The 14,253-nt window shown below is 32.8% G+C and overlaps 3 protein-coding genes across 5 annotated transcripts in view; 2 read left to right on the top strand and 1 right to left on the bottom strand.

The window, feature by feature from the left end:
• Positions 1 to 254: 254 nt before the first annotated feature.
• On the top strand, positions 255 to 3,942 carry LOC110027695 (eukaryotic translation initiation factor; the record flags this gene model as incomplete). The annotated part of the gene is given in 4 exon segments (XM_020729212.1): positions 255 to 423; positions 514 to 639; positions 3,340 to 3,405; positions 3,718 to 3,942. Coding segments are annotated over 4 exon segments (412 nt in total), but the record flags the coding sequence as incomplete, so codon positions are not given.
• Positions 3,943 to 5,210: 1,268 nt separating this feature from the next.
• Positions 5,211 to 6,039, bottom strand: LOC110027715 (protein PROTON GRADIENT REGULATION 5, chloroplastic). Its single transcript, XM_020729245.1, has 2 exons — positions 5,645 to 6,039; positions 5,211 to 5,535 (listed from the first exon to the last, which is right to left on the bottom strand). The coding sequence occupies exons 1-2, from the start codon at positions 5,900 to 5,902 to the stop codon at positions 5,431 to 5,433; spliced, it is 363 nt and encodes a 120-aa protein (XP_020584904.1). The 5' UTR covers positions 5,903 to 6,039; the 3' UTR covers positions 5,211 to 5,430.
• A 7,318-nt stretch (positions 6,040 to 13,357) lies between these two features.
• The window catches only part of LOC110027719 (heterogeneous nuclear ribonucleoprotein 1-like), a 7,919-nt gene continuing 7,023 nt past the window's right edge, over positions 13,358 to 14,253 (top strand). For all 3 annotated transcript variants that reach the window (XR_002294368.1, XM_020729256.1, XM_020729255.1), the window contains exon 1: positions 13,358 to 13,755. Coding sequence is in view for 2 of the 3 variants with exons in the window: in XM_020729256.1 (XP_020584915.1) it covers positions 13,534 to 13,755 (222 nt within the window). In the remaining variant the exon portion in view is untranslated. The remainder of the gene's footprint in view (positions 13,756 to 14,253) is intronic.

The raw sequence follows: 14,253 nt of genomic DNA, 5'->3' as shown, positions 1-14,253 counted from the left end.
AATTATTAAATTATCCAAAATAAATTTAAAATTTAAAACTTATTTGTTGTCATTAGGATTTCAATCTAAGGATCCAATTTTTGAGGCCTTGGATTTATCTTGTTGCTGATCCATGTTTCACGTTTGAACTCCAGATGATTTGATTTTTGCATCCAGGGGCATGATTTAAAATATTCCTCCAAATAGATTCTTATGGGCCAAATATACATGGCAAATAACATTTAGCTTATTCTGTTTATACTCTTTTGATGCAGTTTATATGATCAGATATTTCGGCCCAGCAAGTTGCCAGCACATGCTGATTTTCATTGTTTTAAAGCTGGGATAGAACCTAAGTGGGAGGATCCTGAATGCGCGAATGGGGGTAAGTGGTCTATTTCAAGTAGCAGAAAGGCCAATCTTGACAGCATGTGGTTAGAGACGGTAAAAATTTAGGCCCTTCATCCACTTAATTTAAAATTATATTTTGCTCGTCTGAAGTTTGTAAATAGAAATTTGAGTTCCTATTTGTAGGTGATGGCTCTGATTGGAGAGCAGTTTGATGACGCTGATGATATTTGTGGTGTTGTTGCGAGTGTACGCCCGAGGCAAGATAAACTTGCTCTTTGGACTAAGTCTGCTAGCAATGAAGCTGTTCAGGTTCCATGCTTTTTTGGACCACATTTTATTTATTTTTCTAGTATGCAATTACTTGGTGGTGGTTTGTGATTTTTGATTGGTTTTTTTATACTCACTAGTATACATACATTTCTTTATTTCTTTCAGCAAAATACCTGATTTTGGATTATTATAAAAAAATTAGTTTTAATTGCTTGGTCGAATGTATAACTGAATCATGTAAGTGGAAAATTAAAAAAAACAAGGTAAACTTGATGGTGGGAGGAGATTAAAATTTACTAAATCCTGTTTAATTTTCTAGTTCGATTTGGTGTCTTCTTTTTTATCACATCTTAGCTTACATAATTAGGAAGTCCCTAGGCTTAGTTTAGAATTCAGTAGTATTAAATCCACTTTATTTGACTTGTTCTCTGAACCCAAATCGCCCATGGTCTACGGCTACTAGTTCCCAGGCGGAACCATGGTTGCACCTTAATCTGATTACTTTGTTCTCTCCATTTGCATGCTCAGCTACTAGGGGCAGATGCTGTAACAAATAAGGGAAATAAGTAGTATAATCTTAATAAAGTGTTGCTCTAAACTGAAGATGAAAATAATTCTCGGCAAATCAACTGTTCTATTCTTCTAGAATCAATGGTTTTGTGTACATCTCTAGTAGATCGGGTGAGACGTCCATCTCAGATTGGCTGATGTGTGCGCCTCTTGATTAATTTTATTTCTTATATTAGACATTTTGAATACGATCCGAAGCTACAACTCTCATGCTCAAGAGCTCCCCTCTCCCTAGTCGGGCTTCCCAGCATCTCTGCCTGCTATTGTTGCCTTAGGCGCTGCCGCCACTGCCGCCGCTGCTACCTTTGGCACCAGCACCGTTGTTGCTGCTTTCTGCTTTTGCAACATCTGTTGCCTCCTTCTTCCATCTGCAGCTCCCTGCTGCTTTTGCTGCCGCTGCAGCCGTAAGCTGATCTTGCTGGTGCAGTTGCCGTCGTCACCTGCAAATGCTCCTACTACAGCCGCCTTGGCCGCCTGATTTTGCTTACTTGCAGCCACCTCCGCCTGCTGCCACTCCAGCTGCAGCCGCTGAGGCCTGCTCCTACTGCCAACTAATGTTATTATGTTGGTGGGACAATAGGAGTGAGAAAATTTTGTTATTTTAAACTCATGTTATATCTTTGTTTGATATTTTATGTTATTTTCATTTTATATTTTATATTAGCTTGATGATTTAATCAATTGATGTTTACATTATATTTTTATTTTGCACAAGTTATATGATATTTTGCGGCATGCACTTCATATAGACTCAATGTGTCAATTTTTATCATGTTAAGATATTAATGTGTATTTCTTGAATATATCTATAAGTTATGATGTTAATATATCTTTTTTTTTACACATTTATTTTTACTTAGACAATTTTCAAACCACGAGGCTCACATTTCAGACCATCTCAAGGCTTACGCTTCGTCTCACAAATGGAAAACATCTCAATACTTAATTGCCCAATTTTAAATATTGTTTTTATGAACATAGGCTGTCTCACATGATGCATCATGGATTTGATGCTATTTATTGATGCTCTTTATTTACCTTGCCATCTGGTTCTTGGGGATTTTGGCGTTATTCATGTAGCACAGAATCATCACCTTGGTAGAAGTTTTTGGCTAAATGCATATTTGGAAAAATGGGAGTCAATGAACACTAGGCTGGATAATGCAATTAAGCTATTTTGTTTGATCCTACAATTCTTATGTATTTACATATCTCACACGGAAACTTTCATATTAAAATACATGGCACTCAAATCTTTAATATTACATCATTTGAGCGCTATGCATGTAAATATGAAAGTTTAGCTGTCAGATAATAAATGTATAAGAATTGTACGCTATTTATGAAATGCCTCTATTATTTACTTATGTGTCTAGGTCTGCATTTGAAGAAACGCTTAAGATTTTATTTGTGTGTGTGTGTTTTTGTTGTTGTTGTTGTCGTCACAAGTATGGATTCAAGTTCTTGAATTGTTTTCAATGTAGATGGAAAATTGAATTTAACAACATCAAATGTATGATGTAGGAGGCTTTCAAGAATATTTGCAACATTGTGCTTTTAGATTATTTGTAAATTTTTTTTTTCTCTTTCTAGTCCACCTGAATCAAAGATTTTGGATCATATTTGTCATTCGCTTAACAGGTCCATGAGACGGTTGTAAAATATGCTCTCTTCTGGGCAAGCAAATGGTTTAAACTGTAGAGTTTTCATAATCTACAAATAGGTATTTAGGAAGGACTTAATTGCAATTTATAATTTGAAATTCAGAAATAGGAGGTGCAGCCAAGGAGAGAAGAGAGCTACTTGCTAGTGAAGAAATCATGAAAACTATTCATAATAGTTTGCAAACTTCTGCTTATCTCATCGGATAAGCTACAGCTGCAGAATCAGTATTACTTTTAGGGTGGGCAAAATCACTAAATGGTTAATCTTTTTTAAGTATTAGGCAAAAAAATATATATGAGTAAACTACTAAATTGTGCAAACTACATTGTACACTTTTAGTGAATTGCAGCTTACTTTTTTTAATCACTATAGCCTAAAACTTTTAATCAGATTGTCAGCGGCAACAAAATACTTTAGATGCAAACTATGTCAAGTTGCAAGGCTTTTAATTTACTATTTTAAAATGCTAAATTTCTTTTATTTTTCAAATTCTTATTTCTGCAGATGAGCATTGGAAGGAAGTGGAAGGAGATATTGGATACCACCGATAAGATTTTATACAGTTACCATGTATGTTTGCATACCTACCAATTCATTTCTATCTATTTACATATATAACAACCCAACTTCAATTCTTACATATACGCCGCCTTATCTAGATTCACGAAAGGCATATTTCTCTTTTTAGAAGTTAAAATAGTGTTATTTTCGAAGTGATTTGAAAGATTTGGATGATATAAATGTACAAAAAAGTAAAATTTAGGTATGAGATATGTAAATGCATAAGAATTGGGTGTTAGTTATGAGACATGTAGGCTTGTAAATGCCTCAAATTCTTACTGATTCTACCCATCTTGTGCTCTTGTTATGTTATTTTTGCAGGATGACTCCAGAAGAGATAAATCAAGCAGAGGAGGTCGTTACAGTGTGTAGAGGAGAAATAAAACACTATTGAGTCTCTCTATAGTTATGCTGTGCAACTAAGATACTGTTCTGAGATATTATTATAATTATGATCATTTATATTCATTCAATAGCTTTGGATATTAATTATTGTGTCTGTGACATCATATTAAAATGGAATAATTTTTGTTATTTATATGATTATGAACTTCTGTACTGCTTTCTATTCCTTCTTATTATTATTTTTTTTCCCTTTTTCATTGCTGTGTTATTGTCATATATACCACACAATTTTTTATATTTATATATCTAACACCCAAACATTCATATTTACATGCAAATAACTCGAATATTTATCATAACAAAAATATCGCCATCACTATCTTTTTAAGGTAAAATGCATATTTCTTGCAGGCTTATGTCAGGAAGGTGTTATAAATGTAAATAGCAAATTTTGGGTGTTAGAAATCTAAATACTGCAATAATATATGTATGTATGGAATTAGAATAATCACTGATTTTAAAAGTTTTGCTCTTTTTAAGCTTTTTATATGCAAAAAGTGTAAAAAAAATATTATTTTAAAACATTTCTCTTGTTAATGAAAAATACCCTGAAATTGATTCTTCACATTAAGTAAAATAATTTTCTGATATTCTTCATCACAATTTTTTATAATGGCACCAATAGGGTTGTCAAAATGGCTCGTTGTTCGCGAACAACTCCTGTTTGGCTCGTTAAGAAGCTCGTGTTCGGCTCGTTAATTTCGTTCGATAAGTTAACGAGTCAAACACGAACTAAGATGTGCTCGTTCGTGTTCGGTTTCTTTTGGCTCGAAATATTACTCATCAAGTATATATATATATAATGTTGATTTATAATCTAATGGACTACAAGGCTATAAAGATTTATAATCAATTAAAATATTGATTAAGAAAATAGAATAAAAATTATTAAATTAGATTCAAATGATGTTTTAAAATAAATAATAATTTTTAAATCTTGCTCAAACCCTTATTGTCTTATGACTACATTATTAGGGTTGTCCCTTTTTTTCTTACCCAGTTTGTGTCGGCCTCTTAAAAAAAACGAGCCGAACACAAACACACTTTTTGAGCTCGAAATATAAACGAGCCGAACCAGCTGCAGCTCGTGTTCGGCTCATTTACACCCCTAGGCACTAATGTGTACAAATGTAAATATTAACTTGGTTTTCAGGTGTATAAATACATATGATTGATGCAGTATATACGTAAATCTCATGCAAATTCATGAAAAAAATATCATTTTTATTCAGGCTCGGAGAGCTTCAAGTATCAACCTTTCTTAGTGCAAAAAAAAAAAAAAAAAAAAAAATTTGGAAAAATTTTTCATACGTGCGGACAACGATTGCGATTCTCCCATCGAGGCAGAAAGGAGGAAAAATAGCCGCCACGATCAAGTGTATTGCAGCTGTTGCCCGCACTCAATCAAAATTATCATTCTTTCATACTATAGCAATGAGCTTGCACATACCAAAAACCTATGCTTCTATATCAAAATGCAACTCATTTTCAGAACTAAAAACATACCCTATAAATAATTCTTCATTAACATTCACAGCCCTCAGTTCAAATTAAAAGAAATAAAAAAGATAAAATAGATGAAAAGAGAACTCTTTAAATAAAAATAAATTCATTTTTCTCAATTAATCCCTAAGCAAGAAAACCAAGCTTCTCCCCATTCTTCTTAGCCAGCCTAATCAACCCCTGCCTCTGCTTCCCATCAGCTCCTATAGTCTTGCAAAACTCAGTAATAACCTACAAAACACATAAATTTACAATCCAACACATTTTTCTTTTTTTTCCTTTCCACAGAATAAAAATATAAATAAAAGAAAGAAGCAGTGCTAATAATAATAAAAAGTACCTGAGAATGAAGAGCAATCGCCTTCCCTCTAAGCTGATTGAATCTCTTCTTCCCAATAATGTTTCTTGTGAGAATTACAACAGGAGCGAAGAAACCTTTGCCTTCATTAACGTTCTTCATCATCGGACAGAGCCTCAAAGGCTTCGAGGTTCGAACAGTGGAGGAGAAGGCTTTTCTGAGAGCAGCTCTGTGCTCGCCACTAACAGTCAAGCTTCCATGGAAACTTGAGCAGAGGCCGCTGAGGCTGGAGGTGGACATGGCGGGGGTGTGGAGGGAGGGGGAAGAAGGAAAAAATGGCTTTTTTTTAGGGGGTGTTGGGAGAAGAAGGGAGATTGAAATGAGGTTTCTTGTGCTTGGTTAAAGTTGGGCTTTTTTTTTTTTGGCTGGAGGGAGCTCAGCAGCCACATAATGGAAATCTGGATGGAGATGAGGTGTGAGGTGGATGTTGTTGGGGCTTGAATTTGTTTATTTTAAATTTCATTTTTGTTTATAGTTTTGTTGGCATTTGTGCGGCTGATGTTGTTGGGGATTTGATGCAAGAACGATTGTAAATAAAGTGTTTCTTAAGAGTTTGATAATAATAAGGAAGATTTAGATCTCAAATTCTATGTATTTTCATATCTAATATCATTTTTTTTATTTATACATGTACATATAAAAATATATCAGCATGAATCTTAGGAGGATGATACTTACGATCAGACATAGCGGTTGACGGCCGTCTTGAACTGGATGTTGGCAAGAAAGGCGCCATATCCGAAGGATTGGTAAAATGTGTCAGGAGAAGTTTTACGGGGCGAAGATAAGTCCTCAAGACGATCGACAAGAGGCTCTCTTTCGGATTAGATATCAATCGAAGCAAGACTCATCAAACAATCGATAACTCTCATCAATCGAATCAGTCCCCGACCATATTATATGTGGATAACTCTATAATTACCAAAGAGACCCTCTGAAAAGTTAATAATGAGGAGTCCAATATATACTTTTGTAATGTTAAGACCTATGTCTATAAATAGAAGTCATTGTCATGAATCACTTTTTTTTACTGTTCCCTATTGTTTTATTTCTCTCTGTGTCTCTCTAGTCACTTTCCAGCCGAACATTCTATTCTTTGGGTGTGTTTCCCGGGAATTCAATATATGTACGTGTGTGTATATATATATATATATATATATATATTCAATGTCATGTTTACTCTCACTATATGTAAATTTTTTTTAAAAAAAAATAGCATTATATATATATATATATATATCAACAAATCTATGCATGAGAACGTGTGTTTCACTATTTAAAAATTAACATTTTGGCATTTCTAATGTGATATGAATAATTTCGATGGTAGAAATGTTAAAAGTAAAGTTTAGGCATTGAATATATAAATATATAGGAATTGGGTGATAAGTACCTAAAGCTTAATAATATAAAAAATAATAATATTAGCACTGAATTTTTAAATGTAGAAAAATTTTAATTGTTGAAGTATGAATTGTATGGATTTTTATCAACTTGACTATTAATTTTATGCTTATGTTGAATAACTTTAAGATCTCATGTGTATCAAATGTGCATATTATGTCTATGATATTTTTTTTCTTTATGTGTGTATTTTAGTATTTTATATAATTACTTTAGTGTTTTATGCAATATACAAGTGATTCGACAGTTTGGAGAATAAAAGGGATTAAACATACTCTAAAAGTGTTGAACCGATACCTGGAACCAGAGGACCAGACACCCAGGCGCCCAAAACCAAAGCAATATGCACTCATACTCTAATTGTGGGTGACCAGGCATTCACACACGCGAGGTTACAATTCAAAAGTCTCAATTTACATTGTTTTGTGAGGTAAGACTTAAATTAGTGTAATCTGAAGGAGGAAAGTGCACCCTTTCTAGTGCAAGAGGAGAGTTTTGTGAGGAGGGTTTCTTCGAGGAGATGTGAGACCAACTTCTCGTGTAATTGTATTGTACATGCTACTCATTCAAATCTTGTGGAGAAGGAAACAAGTATGATGGTAGAATTTCAAATGGTGTATGTTATCGTGTTCTCACACTTCTAAACTCTTGTATTTAATTTGTTTTGATAAATGAAATGCTATTTTTTTGTTTCAAAGCATGTGCAACACTTACATTTCATTCACTCCCTTGAATTGGCAGCCTAAGGATATGGGGTTTAACTTTCTTATGTGATTGAATTAAACTTTCTCTATGGTGTGGTTTTAACCTTCTACTCTTATTTACTCTCAACATGGTTAGTTATTTTGTTAATTTTTTGTGAAGTATGAGTTTTAAAAAAAAAAAAAAAGAACATAGTAGAACAATTAGGTTAAAACAACTGAATTAGGAGAATTAAAAATATTAATTCTAGCTTCGTGCAATTGTATAGGAAGAAATAAAATCATGGGGATTTTTGCATGATTTAGGGAACTAAATTATAACTTAAAATCCCAAGCGAACTAAATTATAACTTAAAATCCCAAGCCTTCTTTGACTTTCGAAAGGGGCCAAGGAAGAAATTCGCTCTTGATTGAAACTAAATAACACTATCACTAAATTTACATTTCTAAGACCAATTTATGAGAGAATCTTTCATTTGATAGAAACTCTCATTTAAATTACATAGGTTTCTTAGTTTTTTATAAAATTAGGATTAATAACTTTAAAATTTTCAAAATTCAAATTCCTTAGGTTAGATTTAAAGCTATCAAACTATAAATTTTTATATTTTGAATGTTGAATCGTTTCTCGCTAGATCTACACATGGACTCAAATCTATATGATACTTATGCGACACATACATTGACATGATTGCTGTCTGCTTCACAATAATTTTGGGCATCAATTTTTGACATTGTTGCCATATAATGACATTAATTTTCTATTTCTATGAGAATTTAGTTGAACTGTTAGCATTTAGACTTGAAACTTGTAGTATCATATTTTTATCGTATTCTATTTGATATTTTATGTGTTAGAAAATTTAAAAAAAAAATCATGTCTTAAGTTTTCTGAAAATGTTATTTTGCATATATTCTTATTTTGTCTTATTTCTATGTATTTGTGTAAATTTGTGTTTTTTGTTAGATTTAGGGTCACACACATACTAGCTCTAGGTTTGCATGCATATAATCAAAACGACAGATTTAATGCCTTTTGACTAAGAATGAAAAAAATAGACAATGAGTTTAAAAAAAACACAATTCTTAAAATTAAATACTTTGTAATGGAAAATCCCCAAGAAGAATATCTTAGATCCCTTAGGGTGTATTTTAGCTCATAAGTAGAGGAAATTCACTTGAGTATTATCAACTTTGTTGTAGAAGTCTCCTCCTTTGAACTTGAACTTGCTATTATCCAAATAGTTCATAACAATTAGTTTGAGGGATCACTCATAAAAGACCCTAACCTTCACTTGGCTAAATTCTTACAATTATTTGTACTTTCAAGTATAATGTTGTTTCCAATGATGTAGTTAGACTGTGGTCATTCCCCTTCTCATTAAGGGAAAAGACCAAAATGTGATTGAACATGTTAGCACCATAATTTATCACTACACAAGGTGACTTAGCCCAAAACTTCTTAGAGGGGTGGTCTTACACATGCTTGCTCAACATGCTAGGCATAATACTTTGTATATTGTCTGTTATTATAGTTGAATATAGTAGTGAGTAGACTCACTATCAATGAGTAAAAACTGTTTGTATATTCCTTTTTTTGATACATGCAATTATAATAATTGATTCTTTTTGGTTTACCATATAGACCACTATAATCTTGTCCTAGAACATTGAGGTGATGTGAGTAGAGTATTAACAATTAAACTAGGCCTCATTGAGTTTTTTACTCATGTGCGAGCATTCATGAGTCACTAGTGTCACAACTCACTGTATTTATATCATAATTTATGAGAAAAGTATTTTAGGAAAGTTAATTGTATAAAATTCTTCATAGCATGACTTATGGGATAAATATTGTAATCATTAAGATGATGTCTCATTGGGTGTCTTGCTTATTTTTTCAAACTCTAATACCTACAAGCAAGCAACTCATAAACCTTGCTATTTAAGATCACCAAATTTGAACTATTGGAATAAAACATATTGATGTGCATATGTTTTGACAAGTTGACAAAGCAAACATGAAATTCTATGAAAACACAAAAAAATATCTTTAGATAATGTCATTTTGTAACTTAAAGCTAAAGCTAGATGATTAGCTTTATTAGAACTTGATATAATTTGATTCCCATGTTTAATAAGAAGAGAATATTGGTTTATTTTTATCGAATGGATAATTTCCATCCAATTTTAGAATCATTTGTTGACTTTAGGATGTATAGTCAACATGAATATATCATATTATAAGTAAAGATTATAAGTGAGCAACATATGACAATCATATTCTATAAAAGACAAGTGCTCAGTTTATATCACTTGGCTTCACTCTATCAATCTTCCTTAGTTGGTGATGAACATTCTTCATGGCCCATTCCTCTTATCAATAATAGGGAAAATAACCTATATGTGCAATTTTGAATAATCAACTAGTTCATCACCACCATCAAGAATGTGTCATTAAGATTGCAGAATACGATGAAAGTGTAATCAATCATATTATACCAAGTTAAAGTGTTTTTATAAGAATTGAGAACTATTGATTTGATAATAAAAAGTGATATTAATTTATTCTCTTGAATATAATTTAATTTTAAAGTGAAAGGGTCTTAACGTGAGCACTAAAACAATAAAAAAATGGTCCAATATTGTTTTGGGGCCATTTGGTCAACTAGAGAGAGGAGAGTGCAGTTAATGAGGAAATATGCATAATAAGAGCCTCTGACTTAAAAAAATATACATCCTAACTTGAGGTTGAAAGGAGAATATTTCAAATGAAAATTATTCTCTCATTAAAATAAAAATCTGGCATAGATAATTTGATATGAGAGGAGTGTCACTGTAAAGAAGAGGGAGAAATGGAGTAAGATATGTTAAAATGATTGCATATACTTGGTTTGACTTTGAGATATATATTTATGGTATAACAAGGGATAAGAGTCCATTATTAACATATATGTATAAGTTATTCTGTTATGTTGGTTTTTGAAGAAGGTGAAGAAGAAGAGGGGAATGACTCATTTGTATTTTTAAAATTATTCACGCAGGTTGTGATGCCTTGTATGTTGCTGAATGAGGAGGTATTATAGTGACTTGGTTGACCTTTAATTGGTGCCTAAAGAGTTGTTAAAAAGGCCTAAAAGTGCTTGCCACTGCCTTTATTAATAATTGTGGTTGGCGACCTTTAATTAGTGTATACAGGGTTGTTATAGCTGCCTTTTGATTAACTTGTGACTCATTTATCCTTGGTTCTGGTTGGATATTAGTACAAGTGACATGTAGCAACCTGACAGACTTTGGATTGAATATGCTTAAATAGGTTCAATGTGCATTGGTGATGGGTGGAGTGTTAACCATCATATACAAAACAGACTAGCATGCACACTAAGAAAATCTTGGTATATAATACTAGTTGTCCTCTAAGTGGCATGACCAAGAAATAATGAAAATGGTCAGTTTTTTTGAGATTCGATCAATAAGTAACTGATAACACTATTGTGAAACCTTATGGAAAGATATTAAGAGTTATAAGTACATGAATGGAAAGGTAATATGTTATGGTTGGTCTATAAGCCAAGTAATTGGAAATGACTTTAGGCTATCGGCTTAATCTTGATCGATTCTTGGATCCCAAAGATATAAATTTTGGGCAAAGAGACATGGGATAAAGGACATCTTCAAAAAATGAAGACTAGTAGTATAATTTTAAGATTTAAAGGTCATGAGTTCCAAAGGATTATTTATTAGGAGTTGGACTAAAATCTATTTGCCAAATGGAGATCACCAAAAAGCAAGAATCTAAGCATCTTTACTCTCCCTTATATTTTATTTTTAATTATTCTTTTGTAAAGGATTTAATTTTTTTTTTGAAGTTTATTTAGTTATTTTCATTTGTGGTGACTAGACCTAGACATTAGGTGAGTAGCCTGACATGTTTGTCATACGCTTGTTTATAACGAGTAAACTTAGCTATGAAAAAATAGAAATTTGATGGCAGGCTTGACCCGACTATAGACTGCCTTGACTCAGTCATAGCTCGAATAAGCCAGTCTCATGCCAAGCCCGTCCCCCGCGCCAGCCCAATGCCTAGTTAATATTTTCGTGGCATTTACATGCATGCCACACAGTTCTTATATATTTTGGTATCTAACACCTAAACTTTCATATTTATATACATATCCCTCAAAATTTTAATGTCACATAAACATTGCTGCTATTACTCACTTTTTAAACCTGAAATATACATTTTCATGCATGAACTTAAGATACAAAAGTATCATAAATGTAAATATTAACATTTAGGTGTAACGTTAGGTGTTTGTTACAGTAAACATTACGGTATATATGTAAATTTTTCTTAAAAAAATGACAAACAAAAGAGGTAATTTCACCAATTTTTATAGCAAAAATATACGCTGTATCATTTCAACTAATCTAAAAAATAAACACTATAGTTTTGTTCTTTTGGGTAAATTTTGTTTTGACAGTTTTTAAAAAATCTGTCACAAAAATCTACGTTTTCCCACCAATCCTGACTATGAGCGGTGACAATTTTTTAACTACGGTCTGACTTTAAAATTTTTTTTATGACAACCACTATAATTTTTTTTTTAGCATCAAATTATTTTAAACAGCTTCACAAATTTTTTTTAATAAGCTGCAATTGCCCCCTCAGATTGTGGAAAAAAAATATTACATGCGGACTCCGCAAGTAGACTCCACATGCAGAGCTGCTTGCGGAGTCTAACCTTGAGCTGACACGTGGAAGGCCGACCCACTTACATGAAAAATGAAAAAAAAAAAAAAAACAAAACCACGCGACTCGGGTCGACCGATGTCTTATAGGAATATTTCATCGCATATGAATATTCCCTCACATTATTCTGAATATTCCCCGCATTATTGGTATGTTATTGTTGCGTTATTAAGTTGATTCAAACAAATGACAAAATAAAAATTTTTACTGATGTGCTATTGTCATGAAAGTGATTTTGAGTTGGTATTGTTGTTTAAAGAACAATAACTTCTTAAAATCACCGCAGTCACTGTTTTCAGTGTGTTATTTGTGTTATTCTGTGTTATTGAAGTGATAAAATCCAATGACAAAACGAAAATTCCCACTTATGTGACATTCATGTGTTATGAAGTTGATTTTGAGTTGATATTGTTGTTTAAAGAACAATAAAATCTCAAAATCAACTCACTCGTTGTTTTTAATGTGTTCATAATGTGTTATTCATGTGATACAATCCAATAACAAGATAAAAACTTATATTGATATGTTATTCATGTGTTATGTAAGTCATTTTGAGTTGATATTGTTGTTTGAAGAACAATAACCTCTCAAAATCACTCCAATAACACAACAATAACACATGAATAACACGAAAAATATTCAGAATAACGCGAGAAAATATTTCTTTAACACGGCAGTAAGGATAAATAGCACAGATCCGATCGGGTCACACATTTTTATTTATAATGAAGATAAGCACGAATTTCCATATCTCAGCTAGAGATTAGACTCTGCAAGTAGCTCTGCATCTGCATAGAAGTTCGTATGTAATATATATATATGCTAGAACTAATCAGCATTGGGAACATCACGACCGTCCGTGCCTCCGTCTCAACAGCAGGGCTTCCAATCTTCTTCTACACTCGTTTCCTCGTTCGACCTTCCCTCAGGTTTCACATACCGCCGCAGCGGCTATATCTTTCCTGAAAACCCTAGATTCCTTCAGATCATTTTGGTTGAGGGAGAAGGGATCGATGGATTCTGATAAGGGGAAGCTCTTTATCGGGGGAATTTCTTGGGAAACAACTGAAGAGAAGCTGAGCGATCACTTCGGTAAATACGGAAATGTCCTGCAGACAGCGGTGATGAGGGATAAAATCACCGGTAAGCCAAGGGGTTTCGGATTCGTTGTCTTCGCGGATCCATCCATTGTCGACCTAGTCCTTCAAGATACACACGCCATTGAAGGCCGCACCGTGAGTAGCGTTTTCTATAGTTTTTTTCACCTAGAGATTTTCTTATTTCTTCTGACACTCTCTTTATGTTTAATCTTATCCGTTGCCACTTTGAGGATTCAGTTATTCTTTAATATTGTGATGTGAAAACATTTGATGATTGCTCGTATTTAAACTATCTCCAGATATAAATTGAATTGCTTCAGACAAAGAGAACTTTATCCTTGCAAATCTGTGTTCTTCCTTCGAAGACATGCAAAATATTATCAGCAACAGATTTGTTTGATTCTAAAAAATTGAAAACGCTTTCACTTTGATACCACGTTTATTGTCCCAAGCAATGGAAGCCATTCATTGTGAAAATGTTGATGATGATCAAATGATCTTACAAAATTTGGAATTCTTGTATGCCTCTAGTTCTAATTGATGTTAAAGAGAATGAAAAGCTTTGATCTTGATTTTGAATGTCATAAAAAGAAAATCTAACTTGGTGGAGGATGATATATATATATATATATA

The sequence above is a fragment of the Phalaenopsis equestris genome, unplaced genomic scaffold (assembly GCF_001263595.1).
Source record: "Phalaenopsis equestris unplaced genomic scaffold, ASM126359v1 Scaffold000436, whole genome shotgun sequence".
NCBI lineage: Eukaryota > Viridiplantae > Streptophyta > Magnoliopsida > Asparagales > Orchidaceae > Phalaenopsis > Phalaenopsis equestris.
This window is presented reverse-complemented; position numbering and strand designations above follow the sequence as displayed.